General features: G+C 34.7%; 1 protein-coding gene across 1 annotated transcript; it reads left to right on the plus strand.

The window, feature by feature from the left end:
* On the plus strand, positions 1 to 27,683 carry LOC131860142 (LRR receptor-like serine/threonine-protein kinase GSO1). The gene is made up of 3 exons (XM_059214517.1): positions 1 to 89; positions 13,943 to 15,103; positions 27,614 to 27,683. The coding sequence occupies exons 1-3, from the start codon at positions 1 to 3 to the stop codon at positions 27,681 to 27,683; spliced, it is 1,320 nt and encodes a 439-aa protein (XP_059070500.1).
* Positions 27,684 to 27,710: the final 27 nt, after the last annotated feature.

A 27,710-nucleotide genomic window follows, 5' to 3' on the forward strand; every position in this document is an offset into this window, starting at 1 on the left:
ATGCGAACGGCGGAGACCGGCGGCAAGAGGGGTGCGGAGGAGTATGGGCTGGTAGGTACGTGTCTGTTGCAGGTACGTGTCTGCGACAGGTACGCGATCTGCAACACCTGCGACACGCAGGTACGACAGAGCACGGGGGGGTCTGCGGACCCCCAACAATGCAAAAAAAAAAAATTGATTTTTTTTTGCTTTGTTTTTCGATTTTTTCAAAAAAAAAAAAATTTGAAATTTTTTTTTTTTTTTTTTTAAATTTCGAAATCCGTATGATAATAGCAAACTGGGGAAAAAAAATTTCTCACCAAAATAGGTCGACTTTATAGTCAAAATTTATGGAAATGGCCTCCCGGATTCAACAGTGATGTCCAAATCACTATATGACGCCCTCAAAAAATGAAGATCCCCAAATCCGAAAATAGAAGCCTTCCATGATGTCTCCAAAAACCAATCAATGAAGCCCCAATAGCTCTGATACCATGTAGGATTTTGCCAAGATCAAGGGCACAATGAAAAGCATAAAAGAGACAATAAAATGACAAGAACAAACTGTATTTTCATCAATATACAAATGATCAACTGGATTAACCAATACGATGAATATAGGCCTGCTTATATAGGCAAGGCCATATGGATGTATGAGCACACAAATATGACATGTGACTCAATGAGAAACAAGGGTAGGTAAGAAATACTAAGGGTAGGTAGGAGAAATAATATAATATTCCACAAGAGGTGGATGACCCACCGAATGTGGAGTGTAACAGCAAAATAAGACCACAAAAGGTGGAATTTCTCCTACAAGCTCTATCCCTATGTGCACACTTCCCTAAGTGTCTCAAATCCAAACTACGAAGAGATGCATTATCTTAAGTTAACTTAAGTAAGTGTAATAATATCCAAAATGAATATTTATTTACACCAACATACCCTCTTTTGAGAGTCAAAATATCTCTTTTGATGCATCCATGATGAGAGAATAACTATTCTATGAGAGTTCACTTTCCTCAAAAAGTGTTGATATCTCTTCTCTAGTGTTGTTGGAACCAAATTGTTCCTCCATCATATAATAAGAATAAAACTATTGCAGATAGACTAATACCACCTATTTGAAAGATTATAATATCCACAAAACAAGTGTAGATACACAAACCACACCAATTTCAAAGATTACACTTTCCACAAATACTACCAAGATATAGGGAAACTCATCCAATCTCTAGTGTCTCCATCCTCTTTTTCGTCTTTATGCTTTATTCACCAATAGAAGCATGTGACTCTCTCAAGGCCTCGAAAGGCCTATGTAGTGTTGTATAAATGACCTTAAGAATATAAGCAATATTTCATTCATGTCTTGACATTATTAGAAGTAAGAAATTGGGCATCAAGTTCAACAAATAATGTATTGTTACAATAAATCTACCGAAATATAAAATCGACTCCAATAAAATCCAATTTATTTCTTCATTTACAAAATTCATATGGTTTTTTTAAAAGAGACACACATATGGATTTTGAGCATTAAACCTATCATGTACAATAGTAATTGATGTATTTTTGTAAAAATAATTACACATCAAGCATATGTCATTTTGATAACAACTTTGACATGCATGTATGGTTATATAATATCATCAAATGGTGTTTTTCAAGCATGCCATTTCTCTATATGTCACCTTTGGAAATAAGGGTGAAGGGGAAATATTTTGAATGATTTATTGAACAATATTTTTTTGTGAGTTTTAAGCTATAAGTTGGTAGTTGAAGTCTCAACCTTACTCAATTTAATGTATTAGAAAACGAGAAAAAAAAAAAGGTGAAGGGGGGCGTATGTCAAAAATCTTAGAATCATACCAAAAAATACATTATGAATGAAAAGAGAGTGATGTTTTGTATCATCTGGGTACTGAAAATTAATAGAAAGTATCATTTTGTTAATGCCATGAGAGAAAATTCAAAATTATAATAATATTTAGTATGAAAGTGCATGTATGAAATATTATAATCTCTTCTTAAACATCATCCATTTCAATGGTAAAACAATCAATCATAATTTTATTTGTCATCCACAAACAAATGGATAATATTTATCTTATTTTTATTAACCAAAATTTATCTTTGACTATTAAACTAAATGATGCTTAAGAGTAGTCAATATTATACGTTACTGTTTATAGTGTATTTTTGTTCAAGAATTAATATCTAGTGTGTACCTTACATGATTTTGAGTGCCTATCCTTTTGTAACACAGACCCAACTTTCATATATGTTATTTCTTACTTTAATTCAAATCCACAATTACAATTTTGCTGTAATTTAAAAACTATACATAAGAGTGACTCCCATACTTTCAAATTAAAATTTAATAATAATTTAATACCAACCCATTTATACTTAATGTCCATCGAATTAAACACAAATTCAAATTTATAAAATATAAAAAATTTATTTTAAAAAACAAAATCTCAATAACAGAAAATTTCCCTGTACTAGAAACTAAAAGAGAAAATTTTCAGGCATTTATAGCCTTACCAATAAAGGCCGATTTAACCACAAACTTAGCTGAGTAGAAGAATGATCGGAGAAATTTACCCAACAGTAAATTTTTTTATAAAAATATCGTAAAACTACTTCAATGCCCATCAATGTCGAGAATTCTGATATTTTGTAATAAATGACCGAAGGGAAAATATTAACAGAGGTGGCTCATAATTAATCTAATTTTTTTAGAAAGAAAACTCATTGACCTGTGTTGACGGGCAGGCAGTTTAAGAATAGAGTGCCCAAAGAAGAACTGCAATTCCCTCCATCCCAAATGGCCACCGCTTTACAAAACCTCTGTATTGTTTTCATTTCAGTTTTTCTTCAACTCTTCTGCCCTTCTCTTTCCCAGCCATTAATGCCCAACAGATGTCCTTCCTACGAATCCCAAGCTCTGCTCTGCTTCAAAGCTGCCTTGAATGTCTCCACAGAAGATCTGAGTTCGTGGGTAAATGGGACAGACTGTTGCACCGAATGGTTCGGTATATCCTGCGACAATCACACCAACCACGTTGTCTCAGTTGATGCAGTAGTCTATTATTTCCAAGGTGTGATATCTGAGAGCCTGTGCCAACTTCATTTTCTCACATCACTGAGAATAGGGGTAGGACTAACAGGTACTATCATTCCTCCCTGTCTGGGAAATTTATCTTATATTGAGTCTTTAGATTTATCTGAAAATAGCTTTAGTGGGACGGTTCCCCACTTCATTTGCCTGCTCACCCAGCTTAGATTCCTTGATCTTTCATACAATCACTTCAATGGAAGCTGATTTATTCAATAAATGGTATAGTGAATTTAATTTAAATAAATTGAGTAATTTATTTAATTAAATAGAAGAATGTGGATAATTTAATTAAATTGGATTTAATTAAATAGAGAAATGAATATAAAATATTCATTTAGGAATATGGTCATTTTTATACGTCTACATTTTGCCCCTCTTTGAAGTGACGTGTGTGCACATGTTATTTCAAAGAAAATGATGCCTTATCATGATTTATGATCAAATGCAATTTTTGTGTCGTTCTTTTGATTTGTCAGTCGTCCCCTGACTTTGATTTGATGTGATGCCCCAGATTCGATATGATGTGTGATGCCCCAGATTTGATTTGATGTGTGATGCCTCAGATTCGATATTTGATGGTGAATATGATTTGTTTGTGTGTTCTGTTTCAAATTCAATGTGTGAAGCCTGATGTGTGTTACAAGCTGATATGGGTTGGAAACTTGAGTTGTGTTACAAGCTGATATGGGTGGGAAACTTGAGTTGTTTTACAAGTTAGGTGATTTTGGAGACTTGAGTTGTTTTACAAGTTTTGATATGGTTTTTGAGAACTTGAGTTGTGTTACAAGTTGATATGAAATGATAGGATTTTGAATTTGATATAGATGAGCAAATTTGTTTCATGTTGTTGATGTAAGTTTGATTTTGATATCTTTGTTTTGATGTGGAAACTGATATTGGATTTGTTTTGAGATTTGATATGATAATGCCCCCTCGGGAGATCGTTCGTGCACACAAAGCATGAATGATCTCTCGAAAGAAGAAGAATGTTGTTTTGAAAGATGGAAGAGTAGATAGTGATGGCATGCTTGGGTTTGATAAGATTGATTAGATTGATTGGAATGAGAGCAAGTCTTGTTTCAGGTATGACACCTCCTGTATAAGACATGGATGATCGAGCGTCTGGTTTCAAGAATGATACCACCTGTATAAGATATGGATGATCAAGCATCTGGTTTCAAGAAGGATACCACCTGTATAAGACATGATAGAAGATAGTTTGGAAGAATGATGAAGATAGTTTGGAAGAATGATAGAAGATAGTTTAGAAGAATGATAAAGATATGAAAGTGAAGAAAGATTCCATGATGATGTGATAGATATGCATGCGAGAGATGCAATGATGAATGATGAATGATATTTTGAAAATGAGATGTATGATATGATATGCAACTAATTGTAAAATGATATGCAACTAATTGTAAAATGATATGTAGCTATGTGTAAAGTGATATACAACTATGTTTTTGGTAGCATCCTCATTCTGCATTTGCCATCCGATAGAACCATATGTTTGCTTTCGTTATAGATATCATCATTGAGCATTGATTTGTTTAGGATATGTTGAAAATTTATAAAAGCATAATGGTATAATTGGACCATAATGACCTGAAAAAAATTTACATGATATTTGATTTTGCAAGATAGCACAAGCGTTAAGGTATAATTGAACCAGGACGACCTGAGTGCATATTGCGTAAACAGACAAGAGTTAACCTTTGTCCCATACAAATCCGAAATGTCCTCAGTGATATGCCACCAGATTTCTTCATAGGACAAATTTGCATGGTAAAAGACTTCACTCACAGATAGAAGACAAATAAAACATCACATTCCTTCCTTGCTTCTCTAGTCGTAAGACATCCTGGAGGTGCTCAGGAGATATGATAAGCAAAAATTAACAACCATAAGTAATCATGCATGCTATTGGAAATGTATTCTTGTCAATTAAAACATCTTGCAAATAGATCTTTGTTTAGTTGAAATTAGTTCAAGTTCATGATGTTTAGCCTTCTCACATTGTTATTTGTCATTTGTTGGTTGTTTTGATCCTTGTTGTCTTGCTACGTTTTTGGTCTGATGTTGAAAATCTTGAAGGCGAAATGCCCCAAGCGAGGTCAGGATTTTGCCCCTTGTCGTTGATACTACTTTGATATGGATATGTATACTGATCACCAAGCCATGGTGGGATATTATTTGGATAATTGTTTCAGATAAACCAATGACAGTGACTACACTAAGTATGTCCAGGATTGATAAGCATTTGTGAATTTCTGGTGATGTCTTAGATGGGTGGATATGATATGTACAATATGATTTGTGAACCCTATACTACCATCAATTGATAAAGATAAGGCTAACTAGAATAAAATCCAGCAGACATACTGATTGATGTCATTGTTATGATTTGGTTGATGATTGATGTATAAAAACTTATTTCTCTTGATGAATTTGGAAAAACTAGGTTGTTGTTTCTTCAACGTGATATTACGATAAAAGTTCTTTCTTCTCAGAATAAGGGGATTAGTCATGCATGAGTGATCAATGGATTCCTTTGATTGGTTTGGATTCAGTTGATTCTTGTTTTTGAAAATTTCAAATCTTACTCTATCAAAGTGAAGGTTTAGATGCCCCTTCACGACAAAGTGTATCAAATGATATGGATAAAAGCCTCCCGATCTGGAAACTGGATTTGAGAATTTGAAAATTTTAAACAAGTGTTTTTGAGATAAAAATCCGTAAGATGGTAAAGGATTCTGTTGATACTGATGATGAGGTCTCTGGATTATGATAAGAGAGACATCTTTTATCGTGCGATTTGTTTAGGATTCTGACAACTTTTGTTTTAGCACAAATTTGGCTCGAGAAATAGTTTTAATGGTTTGTTTGTCACTCTGCTTTGATGAAAAATGATGTTTGATGGATGGATTGATTATCAAGACTTGATGATTGATAGAAATGTCTAGTTTCAAAGAGTGAGTACCTCGTATAAGACCGATCTGTCTGGTTTCGAGTGTACCTATCTCTGTATAAGACATGTTTGATGTTGATGTTGATTTCGAGTAATGAATTGATTAACAAGACATGTGATAAGTTTCATTGCAGACTTTGAGAGTTTTCCTGTTGTTGATCTGATTTGATGGATGGTCCATGTGTTCATGCTTTGATTTTTTTTGTTTTGATTTTTTTGATTTTTGTCGATTTTTAGTTTTTGGATATTTTGATTTTTTTGAGTTTTTGGATATTTTGATTTTTTTGAGTTTTGGGATATTTTGATTTTTTTGAGTTTTTGGATTAGAAGAAAGATGTATTTGGTTGCCCCAATGTATATCAAGACGAGGAATGGATGAATGAATGACTGAACCATTGAGGTGGAAATAGATTTGTTGTCCATAGTTTTGATCAAGATCAAGGATGAAAAAGGGGATATGGATAGAGATAGGATATAGATAGCACTAGATGATGGAAGCAATGAATAGATAGGATAGATAGATATGGATTAGAGTGAAGCAAGATTGTAGAAAGAATTGGAGGATAGAAGAAATGAATATATAGGATAAGGGATATGGATTAGAGGATTTGGGAGATATGGTAGGAAGAATAGAGTAGATGAACTTTGCCCCCCAGCATAGAGGTTTCCATTTGCAAAAAGGTGATATGTAAGATTGTCATAGTATTTAGCACCATCTGAATAAGTGTTCTCGAACTTTTCAAAGATAGAGACCCAACCCACACTTAGAACCTCTAGAAAATTCAATTGAACATTTCTAGCAACTAGGAAGTAGACTCAAAAGGGAAGAAGAATCCCAAACTGGATCAAGGTACTTAGTCTTTGATTACCCATGTGTGTGCAAGTGGTTTCATTCTGGCTCATATGATCATTGTAATTTTCAGAATCCAACATGGCTAGCTACATGAGTTACCTTAACTTCAAAAGCATCCTGGATAGAGCCTTGCTGCCAGCGAGCATCCATAGCCCCAACGAAGTTATCGTTGTAATCTCACAAATATTGCTCCATTGTCAGCTAGGCGTCTATAACCCCGATGGAGTTACTTGCATGTTCCCATAGCCAATCATTTTGATATTGCATTTCATTGCATTTTGCTTTTCTTGATATTCATTTTCTTGCTCATGCTTTTGATATTTCTTTTTTTTTTTTTTTTTTTTTGGCTTGTAAGTGATGAATCTTACATGGGTGTGATAATTACAATGGTGCTGAAGCAAGATTTTAGATTTTTCACTAGCCATGTCTTCAATTTAAGAGATCACAATGATTTTTAGAGCAATCGATTAAGTGTATGAGATATAGTAATCAAAAGATGTCGGTACCAAGATACGATAAGTGGTTCTTTTCTAGATTGAGTGTGTATCCCAACCAAAAGAAAATGTTAAAGAGGAACAACCTCGGATTCTGAAGTATTTCATGAATAGATATCTAGGAAAAGGCCTGAACATGAGATTCGAGCATGGGCAAGTATGTGACAAAATGACACAAATGCCTATTTCACAGATGAAGGATGTATGCAAAGGATTGAATGATAGGGATGGAAGGATAGAAAAGAGGTGTTGGATAATAGATAGAATGTTTGAAGATTTGTGCAAGGATAGAGGGAAATGTATTCAGGATGAGTGTTGGTACTTGAGAAGTGATGAAGAGATGGAGGAAAATTGAATTTTGAGACAGAAAGACCCAAAATAGATAGAGGAAATGATAGAAGAATAGTTTTGGAAAGATGTTTAGATAGAGGGTTGAAATAATTTCAAAGATATGCTCCTCATTGATCTTTCTTATGGATCATTTGAGGTGATGGATTGGTGGATGGAGGGAGGTAAGGACCCAAGATGGATAAAAGGGATGGAGAGTTTGATTGTGGAATGAAAGGACCTAAGATAGATTTAGAAGAAGAGATTGACTTTGGAATGAAAGGACCTAAGATATATTTGGAGGATGAAGAGATTGACTTTGGAATGAAAGGACCTAAGATAGATTTGGAGGATGAAGAGATTCCTTGATCTTGATCTTGACTTGGAGTAGGATCATTTGAGTTTGTTCTTTTCTCTTGATTTTGAATTAGAATAGTGGAGGATATGGAAGGGATATCATGATTTTGCTTAAGAGATGGATGTTGAATGGGACTCTGCTCTTGAGATGAAAGAGGGTCATTGTGGATGGAATACCAAAATTTTAGGGGATCATCATAAGATTCTTGACAAGTGGGATCTTGATCAAAGATGGGATCAGATTGGAGAGCCATGATATTGTGATCTTGATTTAGGCTAGGATTCATTTCCTTTGACTGAGTTTCCTTTTTCTCGGTTTGATGATGAATGGTCATACGAATGATAAAAGTTGATGTTTTTTGATAGTTTGATGTAGAGAAATTTACTCCTATTGATAAGGGTCCTAGGACTAGGTTGTCTCTTCTTTAACTTATTTTTGTGATGAAGACTTGTTCGTCTCAAAATATAAGGAGTGGTCATACACGAATGATCAATGGTTTCCTTCGATGTTTGGATTGAGATACTTCATTTGGAAACTTAAGTCCACTTTTATCAAATGAAGGTTTAGATGCCCCCTCACGACAAAGTGTGTCAAATGATATGGATAAAGTCTCCCAATATAGAAACTTGATTTGACAACTTAAGGTTTAAACTTGGTATGTTGTTTGATAGAATCCTTTAGATGATGGACCTTTTGATCAAGGTGATGATAATACCTAATTTTGATAGGATAAAGTCTTTATCTTTAGCTAGTTTTGGATTTGACAACTTTTGTTCTAAGACTGACTTGTTTGATTTGGAAATGATTTCTCTGGTGTTTTGATTTGATTTCTTTTGACCCCATTTGATATTGGACCTAAAAGGATACTCAAGAAGTTTGAAAACTTTTTCTAGAAAGGATTACTTGGTTTGGTATTCCCATAATCTTGTTGGATGAAAGTCTTTCCTAAAGATAGTTGAAATATTGATAACCATCTCAAAAGATGTTTTGTTGGATATGGAAATCTTCTCCACTTTATGATTTTTCCTTGTTTGAACTGATTTTTGAGTTTGATTGTTAAATACTTTGCAAGATATTTTAGCATTTGTGACAAGAATACATAGCACACATGAAGACAATGATCATCCTAATGCTAAACATTGAGTGTATATTCTTTTGAGGATGTGTTCAAATCCTCGATGTTATCACTGGTTTGATTTACAACAAAAGACACATCAAATAGACTCTTTATTCAAAGGTCATTGACAATATCATAGCCCACTAGTCTCGATACTCCGTCAGCTCAAACAGCCTTGTCACCCCCTAGAGGGCACCTGTTTTTTTGCCTTTTGCCAGAAATTAACTCAAAGTGAATTGCTTCACAGTTGAGTAGGTATCTTGGGAGATATATGGTGAGTAATCTTGGGGGCGGATTCTTCCCCACCCTTGCACTATGATGTTGCCAATGTTTGGCGACTGACTCAGCTGAAAGTTTATAATGCTAAAGTTCGTAATCAGGCTTCCCGTTCGGCCGTCAGTGATAAACTCCCTCAGGAGGCTTCCCAACCTTTAGAACAAAGGCTTTACATATCTCAAGGATACTGGGGGAAGGCTAATCACTGCGCGCAACTGTTGAAAGGGACTTTCGTCACCCTCCACTTTTGATTATAGTGGGTTGGAACACTTGGCTTCAAAGTCGTTCCCCACTTAGGTCGTTCCCTTCACACCGGCCAAAGAATGGCTTTAAGAGTTTTTCAACCCCTCGGGAAGGAAGGCCTGCTAAAGGATTTAAATGCTTGAAGTACAGAAAGTTTAAGAGTGGCTTGGCTTTTTGGTCACCCAGTTATGGGGAGAGCATATACCTTCCACTTTCGAGACAAGGCAATCAATTTGTTCTTTTTAGCCTCCAAGACAATGATTTGCTAACTTCTATTTGGAGATGTTGCTCCAAAAAAGCATGATGTTTTTTTTAACCCTTCATAGTAAAGTGTGTATTTCCAAAACTTTTGTAAAACAAACCTGGTCAACAAAGTAAATCGTGATGTTTGGTCAACAAAATTAAAGTCGATAGGGGAAAACTTTCCCTCTTTGCCTTGCACAAAATGAAGATGAGGTTCTTTTACTTTGCAAAATGAAGTGAATCCTTTTAAACACCAAAGGATGGTGAGGTTCTTTTTAAAACTTTTGCCAAAGTAAAAATTGTTGGTTCTTTTTTTACACCTTCCAAAATGAAGCATTTTTCCTAACTTGCAGGAATGAAAGGTTTGCTTTGTTGTTCTTTTTACCATGCAATAAAGAAAGATGAATTTTCTTTTAAAACACCAAAAAGGAAGGCATGAAGTTCATTTTATGCATCCAAATGAAATGATGAGGTTTATTTTAATTTGTGCAAAAAAGGAGAGTGAGTTCTTTTTAACCAACTTTTGTTGAAAGAAAGTAAAAAAAGAAACTTAAAGCCTCTAAACTTGCTCCTTCCCATGCACAAAAAATATTAGAACCTGCACATAGTCAGTGATCAAGTGTTAGTGTGGGCTTACACAAGCCTAAATTCTGATCTTGGTTACAAATTTTACAATCTTGATCTTGAAATGCCCTGAAATTTGACTAAGTCTGAAATTTGGAAGATCTTCCAAAAACTAGATTTTGCATTATAACTCCTAGAGGTCTGAAACCCCTCTCAAACATCCTGAAAGTATATTCTCTTTTCTCTTTCTTATACTTGAATGTTATATTCCATATATATTATGTCTCCCACAAACCTAATTTCTGATTCTGTCATAAATTTTTGGCTCTGCCAACTCTATGCGCTAAACTATTGCACGGATGCGCTAAGAAAAAGCACCCACGCGCTATTATGTGCCCCCAATGCGCTAAGCTATTTTTTCGATGCGCTATTCTATTTTTCTCCCGCGTCGAGACCTACAGGAAAATATTAGTGGAAGTCATGCGCTAAAGAAAGAACTTCATGCGCTAGAGTATAGACCCCACACGCTAAATAGTAAGTGGGATGCGCTAGACTATTAACCGGATGCGCTACTCTGTTTTGTTTCCGCGTTGAGGCCTACAGAAAAAACTTAACGGAGGTCACGCGCTAATGTTTGAACTGCACGCGCTAGATGATGGTCTCCACGTGCTGAACAATGGATTGGATGCGCTACTCTGTTTACTGGATGCACTACTTCTGTGTTTTGTCCGCATCGAGACCTGCAAGAAAATGTTAGTGGGGTTATGCACTAAAGAACGGTCTTCACGCGCTAGAGTATGGATCCCACACGCTAAACAGTAAGCGGGATGCGCTAGACTGTTAACCGGATGCGCTATGGAATGTTTCCGACGCGCCGATTCCTGTTTCCCGCGGACCTGTAAAAGTCATTAATTTGAAAAACCGATTTGTTATTTGGGGTCGAGCCCCACGGTGGGCGCCAGAAATGTATGCGGGAAAAGTGGACTTATAAAACTTAAAATGTGAAAATTTAGTTAATACCTAGTCCACACACACACAGAGGACTTCTTGGTGCAAGCTATGGAGTAACGTAATATTACTCAGCTTCCCAAGGAGGGTCCCATGGTTCTCTATCTCACAATGTCCCTCAAACCAACGTTTTTGCTCTCAGATCATTGAGCAAAATGGTTTAGGGATGGCAAATATGAGAACGAGAGATGCTTTTGATTGATTTTAGTATGAGATGTGTTGTAAGCTATGTATGATGCTAAAATGCAATAAACTAAATGATAAGATGACAAGATTAGTATGAATACTATCCTAGCATACTATATTTAATCTATGATTGAGCTAAAATGATAAAGAACTTATTCTAAACATGCATATTTAGTCTATATTCCTGATTTAAAGAGAGGCTAAATTATGAGCATATATGAAATGAAAGCTTGAGAGAATTTGAGCATAAGTGTGATGCTTCAAATTTGAAAGATGATTGTTTAGAATGGAGGAATGAGAGCTCTATTTATAGCATAAACAGGGCAATGGATGGTCAAGATTGAAAGGTTTAATCAAGGGCCAAGTTTGAAAGTTGGGGATCCATGTGCACAATTGGCACCAATGACATGGTGACAAGTGTCAACATAGGATTGGGTTGAGAGAAGAGGTTGGAGGCATTAAAGGCCTGAGAAGACCTCATGGTTATCTAGAGGCTAAGGGTCAAGTCTAAGTTAGGATTACCCACTGGATTAGGAGTTAATCCAAGGATAAACCTTTGTGCAAATGATTAAGAGATAATCATGGTCAAAGCATTAATGGCCTGATGAGACCCTTGGGTTGGATAGAGGTTGAGTCAAAACAAATGTTTTAACCATGTGGGAGGGTTTGAATTAACCATTAATGGTTATTGGAGACTTTGGGGATTAAGTGGTTGAAGGTTGGAAGCTTTCAAAGGTTATCAAAGACTTTAAGGGTTTTGGTGGTTGAAGGTTGAAAACCTTTAATGGTTATCAAAGACTTTAAGGTTTTTGAGAAGTGACTTCCCTTTGCTTAGGGATGTGACAAAGTTTAGAGGAGGGTTAGGTTAATTAGAAGCGATTAGAAGATTCTAGAAGGGATTAGGAAGGGGTTTGGGATTTTGCAAGTGGATGGGGGGGATAGTAGGATTTAATTGAATTAAATGATTTTCATTCAATTTGGTTACGGAAGCATACCTTCATGCCTTGGCAATCTCTATTATATCGACTCTTTAAATTTATCTGTAAATAGCTTTAGTGGGATGATTTCCCCATTCATTTGTTCACTCACCCGCCTTACAGTCATTAATTTGTCATTCAATGGTTTCAATGGAAGCCTACCTTCCTGCATTGGAAAACCCTCTTATATTGCCACTTTAGATTTATATATCAATAGCTTTAGTGGGATGATTCCTCCCTCCGTTTGTTTGTTCACCCGCCTTACAGTCCTTAATCTTTCAGGCAATTCCTTGAATGGAAGCATACCCTCCTGCCTTGGCAATTTTGTTTCTTTAACTAAACTTGAACTTAGTAACAACCAATTTAGCGGATGCATATCGGTTTCTCTTGGAAGTCTCTCTTTGTTGAGGGAACTAGATCTTGATAACAATCAACTGAGCGGTATCATTCCAAATTGTTTAGGGAATCTCTCTTTGTTGAGGGAACTAGATCTTGAAAACAATCAACTGAGCGGTATCATTCCAGATTGTTTAGGGAATCTCTCTTTGTTGAGGGAACTATATCTTGAAAACAATCAATTGAGCGGTATCATTCCAGATTCTTTAGGGAATCTCTCTTTACTCGAACAGTTGGATATTAGAAATAAGCAACTCAGTGGGGGACCATTCCCCATTCATTTGCTCAACTCTCCTTCCTCACTGTCTTGTATTGTGATGGCAATTGTTCTATATGAAACCATCTCTTCTTTGTCACTTCCACTTTCTTTAACTAATCTACACCTATCACTAAACCATTACCAGTCAATTTCAGAAACTTTCTTTCATAAGCTTACGAGCCTAAAGGTTTTGTATTTATCCAACTGTGTGCTAAATATTAGCACAACATGGATTCCACCCTTTCAGTTAGATGAGTTACATTTAATGTCATGTCTGATTGATGGTCCATTTCCACCTTGGATTTCAACACAATTCTCACTTGTATGGTTGGAATAAACTAATGCCAGTCTTGTAGGTGTGATTCCCTCTTGGCTATGGGAAATTAGTCCTGTATTGATGTATCTAAATTTTTCAGGAAATCATCTAGAAGGAAGCCTATTTTCAAATACTTCAGGATGGATGCAACTTGAAGTACTAGATGTCTCTAGAAATAGATTGAGTGGGTGTATCCCATCAATTTGGTCTTCTAAAATTTGGATACTGCTGCTCAATAACAATTTGTTCAGTGGCAATATTCCACCAAGCCTGGGAAATTTATCTCAACTCCTTATGCTGAATCTTGCAAACAACAATATAGCTGGAGTGATTCCTGCAAGCTTGTCCAACTGTTCTAATATTGTAATATTGATGCTCAATGACAATTTGTTCAGTGGCAACATTCCTTCAAGTTTGGGTAAATTATCTAACCTCAGAATGTTAAATCTTGCAAATCTTGCAAATAACAACATAACTGGTGTGATCCCTGCAAGCTTGTCCAATTGTTCTTCCCTTGTTGTCCTCAATTTAGGAAATAATAGTTTGGAGGGAAAGTTACCACATGAGTTTAGCAGGCTAAGTGAATTATATTCATTGGTTATTCATAGTAATAATCTGAATGCATCACTCCCTCATTCAATGGTAAATTGTTCAAAGCTACAGGTTCTTGATATTGGGAACAATTTATTTGGAGGTAAAATACCTACATTAATTGGAAATCTTTTAGAGCTAAGAGTACTGGTGTTGAAGGAGAATAATTTAACAGGCAGTATTCCTTTAGAGATAGGCCAACTAAAGCACCTCCAGATCATGCTCCTTTCTTCCAATCATATCCCAGCCTCAATTCCACACACAATTGTATTCTTGCAAGCAATGTCAAATGAAAGTCAGAATGGTTTTGTGTTGTCCACTCTCCGTGGTGGGGACTTATATAGAGATGGTTTGGATATGGATTTAAAAGGTACAAATCGACACTATCCATATATTCTTTCCACTCTCACATCCATAGATCTATCAAACAATGAATTGGAGGGAGAAGTTCCTTCTAATTTTGGGAACCTGAAGGGGTTGAGACTTTTAAACCTTTCAATGAACAATTTCAATGGGGCCATTCCAAATAGTTTGGGAGAAATGCATCAATTGGAGTCATTAGACCTTTCAAGAAATCATTTTTCAGGACAAGTCCCTATAGAGATTGAATCTTTGAGCTCTTTAGGTTCATTGAATCTATCAAACAACAATCTTTCAGGAAGAATACCACAAGGACCATATATGACTGGGTTTCAAGCATCATCTTATTTAGGGAGTCCTAATTTATGGGGTTGTCCCTTACCTAAAAATTGTTCTTGGCCACAATTTGTTCCTCCTCAAGATTCAATTAATAAAAGAAAGAAAATCTCTAAATATCCATGGTATGAGATAGCATTGGGATTGTCATATGGAATAGCCTTTGGAGGGATAATGTCATTGATCCTAGTAAAAATGAGTTGGAGAAGGAAATACTTCCGTAAAATTGATACAATCTTGAAGTTTTTATTTCCATGGATGAAGAATTTGACACTACAAAGGGATACATCTACAATAAATTGAAATGTGAGTTTCTTTTGTTCTTTGACGTATATGTCATAATTATAAATATTAAAATGTTAAAATTCATAAGAAAATTAGTACTTTTAAGACAAATTTTTATTGGCTATTCTATCTATCAATTGTAGATTGTTTGCAATTCTTAAAATGTCAAAATTCAAAAGGAAATTAGTACCTTTTTAAAGACAAATTTTCATTGGCTATTCTATCTATCAATTGTAGATTGTGTGTGGTTCTTTTAAATTGAATAGTATAATCTTTTTGTTTCTACTAATATATAATTTTGTGTACAGGAATCTATTTTTTCTTATGATGGTTTCTACTAATATCTCTTCTTGAAGATAAATCTGTCAATCCCAAACCAGATGTAGTGGTGTTCTTAAGTTGGCAGCATAAAAGTTTGAGCTCCATTCTTTTTTCCATTTTGTACACCTGCAATATACATGCTATTAGCCTTAACTTGTACTTCCTTCTCCTTTAAGATTACCAGAGCATTTTACAAAGCTGCCAGCCTGATTGATAATCTGGTTCTTCAACTACAAGACCAAACCCTTTCTTACCTTAGTTCTCAAAAAGCAGGACTGAAGCCTCTGGTACCCAGCTTCTCCACAGATAGAAATTACTTCGAGTGAGAAAGGAACATTCAATTCATCTTGTCATGTGGAGCATACAGCCTCGAGTTATATTACACAGTTGATCATAATAACTATGAATGATCCTGTCCTTAATGTTGTTGTCCAACATTATTTACAACCCAGTATATGTGGATCACATTTCCATCTTGCATGCTGCAACCATCAGCAACAATCTATACAATCTTTTAGTCAGACTGGGAATAGCCAAAACCTGTAAACTTGCAAATACATGAAGCTAACTATCAGGCTTCCTCTCAGTATTTCTCCAAAGGCTGCCCCTACTGTACTTTGTCCAATCAGAAAAGCATTCTGATGGAATTATCTAGGAAGCTTAACAATTGAAGTTCCTTCTATAATATACTCCACAATTGGAGAACATTCTTAAAATTGATAAATGCAAGGTTATATTCTAGTTGTAGCTGTAAAAGCATTAGAGAAATGTCTATCACCTGTAAAAAACACTTCTCTTGTGGCGAAGTGCAATATTCTTTTCTCTACTCGGTCTCCCCTGTTTGAAAGCAGGTAATCTTGCACATGCACTAAGAACACTGGAACATGCAAATTTGTGAGGCTTAATACTCTGATGAAAAAGCTAGCAAAACAGCTATAGAACTTCCTCAACGCAGTGAATGAGCAGAGTCTACATCACCTTATGCAACAGCTCGTAATATGCGTGCAGAAATGAATTTATGAAATGGAAATAGCTCTATTTATTCCCCACACGATGAGCACAAATGTGACTTTCTAGCTATAGCATAAATGTTTGAGAGAAACAATTAGGATTCAACCTAAGAAGACATTCTGCTTCATATTCTCTTATTCTATGTTATTGCATTTCCTTAAGCTGGGCTTTTGGAGAAACTGAGGTTTTTATTGATAATTTTTTATTCAGAAAGGTATTTATAACATTTACCAAATTTCAGGAACCCTTGTACTAGAATGGTAAGATGATAGTTTTTCAGCTTGAAGATCAACTTCTGGTCCCTCAAAAGTGAGTTCTAATTGTTAGTGCTTAAATAGATAAAATATGTTATCCTTTGATTTAGGTTATGTTAATCTAATAAAATGTATGCACATACGTAAAATTAGGATTTTAGAGACTTGAGAATTATTGATATTTAAAAAATTCATATGTACAAAAAAATGAATAAATTTTTCTATCTATTTAAAAAAGTGTGATATAAATTTGAACTTTCATTCAATCAATTGACTAAAAAATGGTTCTCCCTTTAATTTTCTTTTGAAAGATGAATTTAAGATAATATTTTGAAACAAATGTCACCTAACATGCACACATACTTGATAGAGTGCATTTTGACATGTATTTTAAAAGATTTTCTTTATAATGACATCTATCTCAACACAAAAAAAATATATTATCTAATATTTTGCACTAAGAGGATTGACAAAACATGATATTTTCATACGTGTATACTATGTATCAAAATCTAATAATAAATGACTAAGACAATATACTATGTATTTTTTCCTACTTTCATCATTTTGAGCCAAAGAAACTCCAATAGTGGACACTTTAGATTAAAATATAGTAATAAATGTGTACCATAAATAATAAACATGCGAATTGGAACATAAAAAGGAAACATTTCGTGTTCTCAAATGCATTTTCAATTATCTGTCCTATTCAATATTAACATATTAACCTTGTGGATAACAATGTTATCCACTAATTAGGATATAAATTATATAATGGCTTGTATTTTTCCTTAAGAGTCTACAAAGTTATAACAAATACTTTAGAGGAATGTGTTGGTTCTCAAAATAAATGGGTTTACACTGCCACAGGGCAGAGACCAAGCTATTTTCTTCAAAAATATTTATGGAAAGCCACTTCCAACTATCAATATCCTTTAGGCTTGGACCAACATTAACAAGGATACAAGATCCTTTTACACTTCGGGCTCTAAGAACCCAGGAGGGTAATCCCTTTAGTGAACTTCCTGATCTTTGCAACAATACTTAGGAATTTACTGAAAACAAAGTAGATAATACATGAAAACTTAACAATGATATTTTGATATTTAAAAGATTGTTCTGAGGAATCACAAAGAAATTAGACTAGAGACCGAAAACCTAATGACATTTTCTAGCAAATACCAGTGCCTTGTTCATTTGGGCTACAGAGTCTCTGAAACATTGTTGAAATCTGATAAAAACTTATCTAATAGCTGATTTAGTCTTGAACAATACTACCTTACACTATCGTTCTATCTACAATCCCTTACCCGAACTACTTATCAAATCCTGGTACAAGTCTTATTTCTTTGTAGTCTCATTCAAGCATTTTAATTAACCCCTTGGACTAAAGCACAAATGGAAAACTACATACATCATAACAATGCAATAAACAAATGAAACCCTTGATCCCATTTGCTCAAAAGAAGATAAAATTGCACATAGGAGAGTAAAGATTAGATAATATATTTGCATTAATATCATAAGCTATCTTTTATCAAATAACAGATGACAATTTCAGTTACAAAATAACCCATTTGAAAAGGAAACTTGTAACTACTTCATTACTTTTGCTCTACAAAATGACATTACAGTTCCTACTATTTTTTCATGACTCTCTAAAAGTATATGGAACCTAACCCTGTAGATTGGATCTACTTTTACAAAGATCCTTCTTAGAAAATCCGGAATTTTAACTTCTGGCCTTGATTTCCCTTTTATAGAAAACAAGGGAGCAACAAGCTTCAGTCCAAAAGACACTGTCACCCAAAACCAAGCCAAAGAGGTTGTACACAATTTTGTTACAAAATATTCCTTATCCACATGCTGGTGCCCGTGATGAGGTGGAACCAAAATTTTCAACTGATTATCGGTAGAAACGAAATCACTTGAGTCGTGCCGATATCACCCAGACACTTTCGGATGGACCCTGAGATGCTCAGTCTGCTCTACACAACATTTCCCTTCCTAAAAAGGAAAATAGATCCCGATAAGAAATAAGATTTCCCATGAATTAGAGGAAAATCTCCAACCTTTATGCCCTAGATAAGAGGAAATGGAAAGAGGAGCTTGGGGGCAAATATAATTTGTTGAGAAGGCGTTGTAGCCTTCATGTCATTGCAAAGAAGACTGGCTACCAATCCTTACCCAAACAAATCCTTCTTTCAGTTCCCTGCGAGCTCCCTCTTGGAACACTCTGCCAATAAATTGCAAAGTAAGAACAAAGGAGATGTCCTGGGTCGCTTTTCTTGATAAGAAAAGGCTTTCACACCCCTTCTAACAATCCTCTAATCTTTCACAACCCCTTTGACAATGAGCAACCTCATACCAGAGAAAAAACATCCATCCAGTGTCACAAAACATGCAACGAGTCCATGCATAATTTTGTTCGAACACCATCTTCTTACTAAAACTGTTCTCAGAAAAATGAAGAAGTTTGTATCCGTTTCTACCCATTCTACCACTAGCCTAGTAAATTTAAAATCAAAATTCCATTCAAAGTGGCGGTGCTAATCTATGTGAAGAATCATCATCCTTATATTTTCTGCTCATCTTGCCAGCTATGAATTCCAACAATCATGCCTACAACTTAGGTCAATGTCATTTCTAGGCCATCACTCTATTGCTACCTACATATATTCACCTTGCATGAATGATTTTGTTCTAATCTTATTCTTATTGAGTGTACAGTCTTCTGCTTCAGGGTTCCTGTCAACAAACAATCTCTGAATTCATCAGAGAACTCATGATCCATTATATCTAAACCTGAAAGTAATCCCGATCCTTTCACATCTCTGAGATATCATCCTTAATTGTCTAATCAGTCCTTTACCCAACAAGGACCTCGCACAAGCTTCCTTAGGGGTGAGTCAACATTCAAAACTTCAAACTCATCGCCATCAATCCTAAGTCGACAAGTTTGCATCCTATTCATCCTATCTTTCCCGTGCGGGCTACGATCAATATCTTTAATGATCCCTTTTAATTTCAAATTTGAAACTCAGCTGCAGATCTTACCCAACCTGGCAAATCAAACGATCATTATTTGTTGATGCAGTATTTGACCTTCCATCTGTATTTGCAGACCCACGAAGTCATGACGAATCAACGCCATGTCATCTTTCGACCAGACTCTATCAAAGGCCCCACCGTAGGTCTTCCTGGTTAGCCCGAGACATGTGGCATCATCTTGTGATGCCACGGTCTGTAACCTCCTTGCAACTTCCATCGCGGGGATACGGGGGCCGTTAGATATGTTCACACTTTATTGCTTTAACACAGTGCCAGTTAACCCTCTCAGAATTAAAAGTCAGGCACCTTTTATCTCAGAACATAACATTGCCTTTCATCTTGAACATGTTCCAATTGATAAGGCTGTTAGTAAACCAATTTTTACTGCCTAAGAACCGGTGACACAAGGCTTTGACAGGTTACACCGCCAGCGTGTCATTTTCCACTGAAGACACATGGCATCATGTTGTGGTCTTTATTTTCACTGCACTTTCAACCACGGGGAAACATGGACCATTAGATTTGTTATGCTTTTATCGACAAGCTGAAACATTTAGGATTTTAGACTTAGGAAAAATGTGGGCACATGCACAAATATTAAAAGAGACCAACTATAGGGAAATCTTTTCTAAAACTGGTCTACCACAACTTAGCACTTAGGAAATACAATGGCCCTACCCATGGTAAACAACCCTTGGCCTTAGTGGGAAAAAGTAACGAAGAGATATATCAAATGTGCTAGGGTTTTCTTCATAAGACATAAGAAATTTTGATAAACCCTATACCCTAGATCTTGGACCTTGATAGAGGATGCAAATAAAACCAGAAAGATCACTATTTGAGCTCAGAATTGAGAATTCTCATACAATAAATTTTCAGGGCTATCAGAATGCTAACAATAACATTAAAATTGTTTGTATCTACCTCAATGCCTCTCTAGGATACAATGTACCCTAATAAGTTACTATTATCAATTCCAAATGCACATATTTTAAAGATTTACCCTTACTTTGTGTGAACACAAAAATCTAGTTCTTTTGGTCATCCCCTTTTCCATGCATCACTTTGAATTGTTGCCAATATTCAAATACTATTCTAAAATATTATAAATGATCTACACATTTTTCTAGATTTTCCCATGATAACCCGTGCAGTGTTTTAACACATTATTAATAAGATCATTGAAGAACTATTCTATTGCCCTTTGATATGCAACTCTATAATTTTTAAATCCAAAAGGCATGACCACATGTAACAAAATATTATCCAAGGTGTAGTGGAAGTGATATTTTCTTGATATTTAGGATTAATCATGATTTACTTGTACCCAATGAATCTATAAATAGTAACAACTCATATAAAATGGTGGATTCTACAATAATATCAATATTAGGAAGAGGGAAAACATTCATCGGAAATGCCTAGTTTAGATCTCTAAAATTGATACAAATAAAAAGATCAATATTCATCAAGTTTTAGAATAGATGCCACATTAGAGATCCAATATGAAGAATCAATAGATCTAATAAATCTAGCCTTAAGAATCCTTTCTAATTCTTCTTTTACCACTAACACTATATTACGATGCAAATTTCTAAGATTTTATTTGATGGGTTTAGCATTAGGCTCAAATAATGAACTATACGTTATAATGTTAGGATCAATGTATTACATGTTAATTATTCCAATTGATTGCCCAAGAAACTCTACAAATTTTAGTCAAGTTCAATTATTAATTTCTTAGACCAGTGGCCAATTGACAAGGAACAATCATAAGATAATTTTCTTCTTCTCTTTAGACTCTGCAAAACCTAGGTGATTCCCCTTCACAATATCTATGGATTTCATCAAATTTTAATAAGACATTGTAAGATGCAGATGGGTTTTAAATGAAAATATACCAAGTAAATACAATCTAATTCTTCTAATTTGGCTTCTTGGAAATTAAACATTTACCAGCTTTGAGAACACTTTAAACTCTAACCTATTCCTTAAAAAAATGGAGATTAAAAAGGATTTGATATTTGAATATTGTTTATGAACCACAAGTGCGTTACACAATAGATTGGGGCCTATCCTAGAGTTATAGAGTCAAATTACATAAAATAAGTGTAACCTTTTAACACCGACAAAAAAAAAGTGTAACCTTCTAACAATTGCACTAATGCATTACATTAATGAGTCCCGTATATGAAAATTAAAGAATTCTCCTTTAGAACTGATGCTATGTAAAAAGAATTAGTGGAGAATCACAAAGAAATCATGTTAGTAAACTTTCAACCATAAGCATAACATGAAGATAAATCCATTTCAAAAGCATATCAAGAAATATTAGTAACAAAGCAATTAAGAAAATAAAGAACTAGACAACTCTAATACTTCCCCCTATGTTTGATGATGTTGGCTCTTCCTTGTCCTTCTCCTCTTCAAGATCTTGTGACTACATGAAGTATGCCCTCAGCTTAAGCACTCACACCAAGATGACAAATGAAGATTTGAAGTGGTTGATGATTAAAATCCTATTACTATGTCAATGCACAAACTAGGATTGCTATACTATGAGAAAGCTTAAGTCACAATGATAATCCACCTATAGTAACAATGCTCACATTTTTTTCTTTCTTACTTGAGGATGATGGCTCCTTTTATAGGCAAAATAGAGGATTGGATGGTCAAGATTAATCTGATTTAGCAAGGGATAGGATTGCATGAGAGGAGCATGATCCTCAATCCATGCTTGTAACTTGCACCAATGTCATGGTGACAAGTGGCAACATGAGAGGGCTTGAGAGGAGAGGGTTACTCTCCATGGTTGGGGTTAATGGATAGAGCTTTTATCCAAGGGTAAGGATTTTATCCAATGGGTAAACTCTTGTGCAAAGTTTACCCATAGTTAAGCCTTGACTAAATGGTCAAGACCCATGTGGGTTAGTGTGTTGAAGGAGAGAAACATTAATGACTCTGTAAGAGTCCTTCATGTGTAGGAATGTTCATGGGTTAAAGGTGGGTTAATTTGGGGATTAGACTAATTTGAAAGGGGTTAGAAAGTTCTAGAAGAATAGTTAGTGGGTGATGGTAAATAGGATTCATTTAAATAAAAAGTTATTTAAATGTGAAACTTGCATTTGTAGGAAAATGCAAGTGGGTCGGGGGATTTAAATAAATATTGATTTATTTAAATGTGAGAGAGGGTATTTAATTAAACAAATATGATTTGTTTATTTTATTAAAAGTTGAAATATGGTTTAAGTGAATTAAATCAAATAAATTGAATAATTTATTTAATTAATAGGAGAAGAGGGTTAGGGTGAATTAATTAAATATTTAATTAATTGTTGATCGATGGTTAAATAATCAATTAAATGATAAGTATTCATTTAATTAAGTAGATTTATTTAGGTGTCTACAAGAACCATAATATAAACTCAAGTTTATTGTGATTTATTTAAAGCATTAAATTATTTCCTTGAGAGAAAGCCATAGACAAAACACACATTAAAGAAACACTGCAAAGATGGATTCAAAATATCCTTGATAAATTTTATTCATGTAAAGTTTAAATGTACATCATGGAGAAAATTTTGCAATAACACCTTCTTTGATATTCATAACTAGATTTGACATTTGCTATACAGATTTGAACAATTACAAACTATTACTTTTCACTACAAACTCTAACTTCAAATAATGCTAAAATATCCCACCAAAAATGAAATTGAAAAGCCATTTTATATGGCCTTGATTTCCCTTGTATACAACAAGGGAGAAAACAAGCTTTGGGCCATGTACATGTGTCATACATTCTTTTGCCAATCAAAGGAATATGCCAATTTAGTATCTTTGAGAAATAAAATAAACTTTTCCCACCAACAATAAGAATATTTAAATTGCAGAGATCATTGGAGAAAGGCTCAAAATTCAAGGAAGACACTCCATCGTTTAAAATTTTGGTTAATGTAGAACTAACGTAACTGCATTAGAAGAGCATGTGACTACAAAATGATGACGTTGCATATGATTTCAATCTAAGAATCGATTGAAATAAAAATTGAATGTATCTTCATCTTATTTCATTTCCAAGACTAATGGAGCTTGTGATTGGATGACCTAGCAAAATTGGTGGATAGTAGATGAAAAATTAAAATGCAAATAAAATTTGCATTTTCTTTATTTCACCAAAATTTGAAACAATACCAATGTTCAGTTAAGTAACAATATGATGACCCTATAGATGGTTGAGTTGACATTCAACTCAAATTTGCACTCTTCTTCATCTCTAAGATAAAAATGCCATTCAATTGGATGCGGTGATTTCCTAGTAAGGTTCTAAAGGCTATTGTTATTTGAATGAAAACACTCTTAAGTTTTGAGAGATCACCCATGTAGGTTCTTAATTTTTCAATATTCTTTATCTCCTCAACATTTACATCTACAAAAATAGGACCGAGAATGTTCTTAATATTTGTTTTCTATTCTACAATATCCTTGAGATTCATATCTTCCTTGAAAAGTGAATGCATGCGAAATATTGAGTTTCTCTTAAATGCAAACAACTATTTTCTAATCATTGTTGTATATAGCTCATGTGACCCTATCAAATAAAAAATATGATGATATCTAGCATACATGTCACAAATGACTTGATATTAATTTTGATCCACTTATACACAATTCAACAAGATATTTAGAGCTTCAATTCTTCTTCCAAAATATTTTTCTACACATTGCAAATGTCTCTTACACTTCTAGAATGATCATTGAACATTCTTATAATTGAGTTGTAACTACTCTATGCTTTATCAATATTCTTAAGTAGTGATTCCAATATTTTTCCTAGCAATGAACTAATCAAATTACTTGCCAACCTCTTTTCTCTCGTCTCTATGCCTTCAATCTTCTTTGTTAGCACCTCTTCTCCTTTTCTTCTCTCTTCAAATTCCGTTTTTAGGTAAGTGACCCTTAAATTTGTAACCTTCAATTATTGTTTCAACTTTAATAACTCTTCTAATGAGATTATAGGTTGTGAATTAGGAAGTAATGCATTTTGGTGGTCAATTTCTCTCTAAGCATTTAATTTTCTTTTGTTAGTTTTTGTATGTCCACTTCTTGTCTTTGATGGACTTTTTTTTATGAACTTAGCACTATGAGATGTCAACTGTGAAGCTTGAAAAATAGTTGTATTTGATGGCCTTCTTATGTTTAAATTCCCACACAATTCATTTTGTTCTTTAATCATTAAAGGGTCATTGGTGGCTAGAAAAATTGACCAAATGACCAATACATCATGTTTACCATCAAAACCAAAGCTAAAATACAAATCCTTTGCACTTCATTCATCAACAATGACTTCAATACTCTCTTGTCTTTCTAAAAAGAAAAGCCCATGGCTCAAGAAATATCTGAGCCTTCTAACAACAAAATACCACTATCTCATGAATTTTCTCCCCATGTAAGGGGTCATTTCTACCAATTTTTCCTTGACTCTCCTTGTTGTCTCCTTTGGGAGTTGCTTACTATTCTCCATTGTAACATCTTGAATGCCCATTTATTGTTGACATTGTTCAACAATTACTTTAAAAAAGAACTACTTGAACTCTTTTGAATAATAAAATAATAATCATCCATGAATTGGTTGCAGGACAATTCCTTTATGTCCTCAATTGCATCCCTTTCTTGTGTTAATGTGACTATGATTATTTTTGAGAGAGGGAACTTCTTTAAAAATTTCTATTGAGTATCAAATTTATTATTTTCTTCTTCTTGGCCTCCTAAGCTAGGCTCAAAACCAACATTAGGAAACACCATTGTTGGGTCCCTTCAAAGAGATAAGATATATAATGGTGTTATGACTCTTTGGATCTCAGAAATGATAGGGGTTGAAGATTTTTATGGTTGAGAGGATGATGAAGGTATTGAGGAATAAGATGGGGCAAAATTAGTAGCATATTGTACGACAAGGGGAAACGTGGGAACACTTGGGGCTAACCTTGGTAGTAAGCATCTACTTAACAGAAATGTAAACACATCTTTGTACTTAACCAAACCACATTTGCTAAAAATATCTCCCTCTCTTGCATTCTATCTTGAAAATTATTGAACCACCCTAAGTATAGGGTGTTGTATGCATATCCACTTTTTCCAAAAGACCTAATTTTGTTGTCTATTTTGAACTGTAGTCGGGGAAGACTATCCCACACATCATCCTTAATTCTTGGAACCTCATTCACGAACATGAAAGCCAAATAGATAATCAAACATCCATACTTGAACTATTATTTTCTCTTCTTTGTTCTTTCCAAGCTCTCCAAAATTTGTTGCCTCAAAAGTTCAAAAACGTCAAATCTTTCTCTAGCTACCAGCATTTGATGCACAATGTGAATTGTTATCGTGGTGGTATAACTCTCACGGTTCTGGTAGTAGACTTTGTACACCAAACACTTTGTTACATACCAAACTCCTAGATCAACAATGTCTTCCATTGTGTAGTGTTGTAAATTATACACCTTTATTAGTGTATCCAAAATCACAATCTCTTAGCACTCATTTTAGTACTTCCCATTCCTCAATGCATTATAGGACCTTTATTGTAATTAATTAATATTTAATTCAATATTATGATTCTTATTCCACTTTATTACATCAACACTTTATTATTTGGGCCCTTAAATCTAGGTGCGCCCTTTATCTTTTGTTATCTTGATTTATCCTTAATCCTACCCCAATTTCAACTTCCAAAACATATTTTGCATATCTATACATCATGTCTTGAGCCACCGAGCTAGAATTAACATTAGAACCCCATTATCTTGCATTTTAAAAATGTTTAGAAATAGTTGTTCGGACTAGGTAACCCCACACCTCCTGGTCATGTGCTTTCTACCCTTAATTTCAAGAGGATAATCGGGGAGTCTTATCCTATTCAAATCTAGATCCGTGTGAAAATACACTAAATATAAGTCATCCTAAAGGTGACTTTTATTATGAAGACCCTATATAAGGCATTCTGCTTGTTAAAATCTAAGAAAATAGATTTAAACTAAAATAAAATTGAAAGAGTTAGAACAAAATATTGGAAATAAAATGGACAAAATAACAATACAAGAGAAACTTGATGTGAATTATCAAGGGAAAAATAACATTAAGAGAAATCTCCCAATATCCAATATGAAAATACAAGCAAGGTAGCATGTTTATATAGACTCAAGTGAGGGGTGGAGGTGGCAATACCGGCCAATGAGGAGAGACCACTATGATGGTCTAAACATAGTAAATGCACCTCCTCATAGCATGTAGACACCTCAATACCCACTTGTCTTAAGTAAACATACTTTATTAACCTAAGCAAGCTTAATTAAAGTGTCGGAAAAACCTATGAAAAAGGAAAATAATAAACCCAACTAGGAAAATAAAAAACCTACACTAACACCCCCCCTTAACCATAGATTAGGTGGGTGAAAATATGGGTCCCGACAAATGAAGCTTGATGAGGTAGCCATGTACATAGTCTTCCCCCCCAACAAAGAAGAATCTCCCTCCAATAAAGGAGAGTATGCCCCCCAGAGAGAGAGAGAGAGAACTAAGAAGCCCCCCCCCCCCGCCCCCCCAACAAAAGAGAACACCTGTTGCACCCCAAGAAAATATCTCAAATGAATGAACTTGATCTCAGTGAAGGGTTTGGTGAAGATGTCTATAGTCTAATTTGATGTTTTACAGTATTGAAGATCAAGAACCTGCTCGTGAATCAGCTCCCAAATGTAGTGCATGTGAATCTCAATGTGCTTGATCTACTGATGAGGAGCCGAACTGCAAG

The sequence above is a fragment of the Cryptomeria japonica genome, chromosome 11, assembly GCF_030272615.1.
Source record: "Cryptomeria japonica chromosome 11, Sugi_1.0, whole genome shotgun sequence".
NCBI classification, from domain to species: Eukaryota; Viridiplantae; Streptophyta; class Pinopsida; order Cupressales; family Cupressaceae; genus Cryptomeria; species Cryptomeria japonica.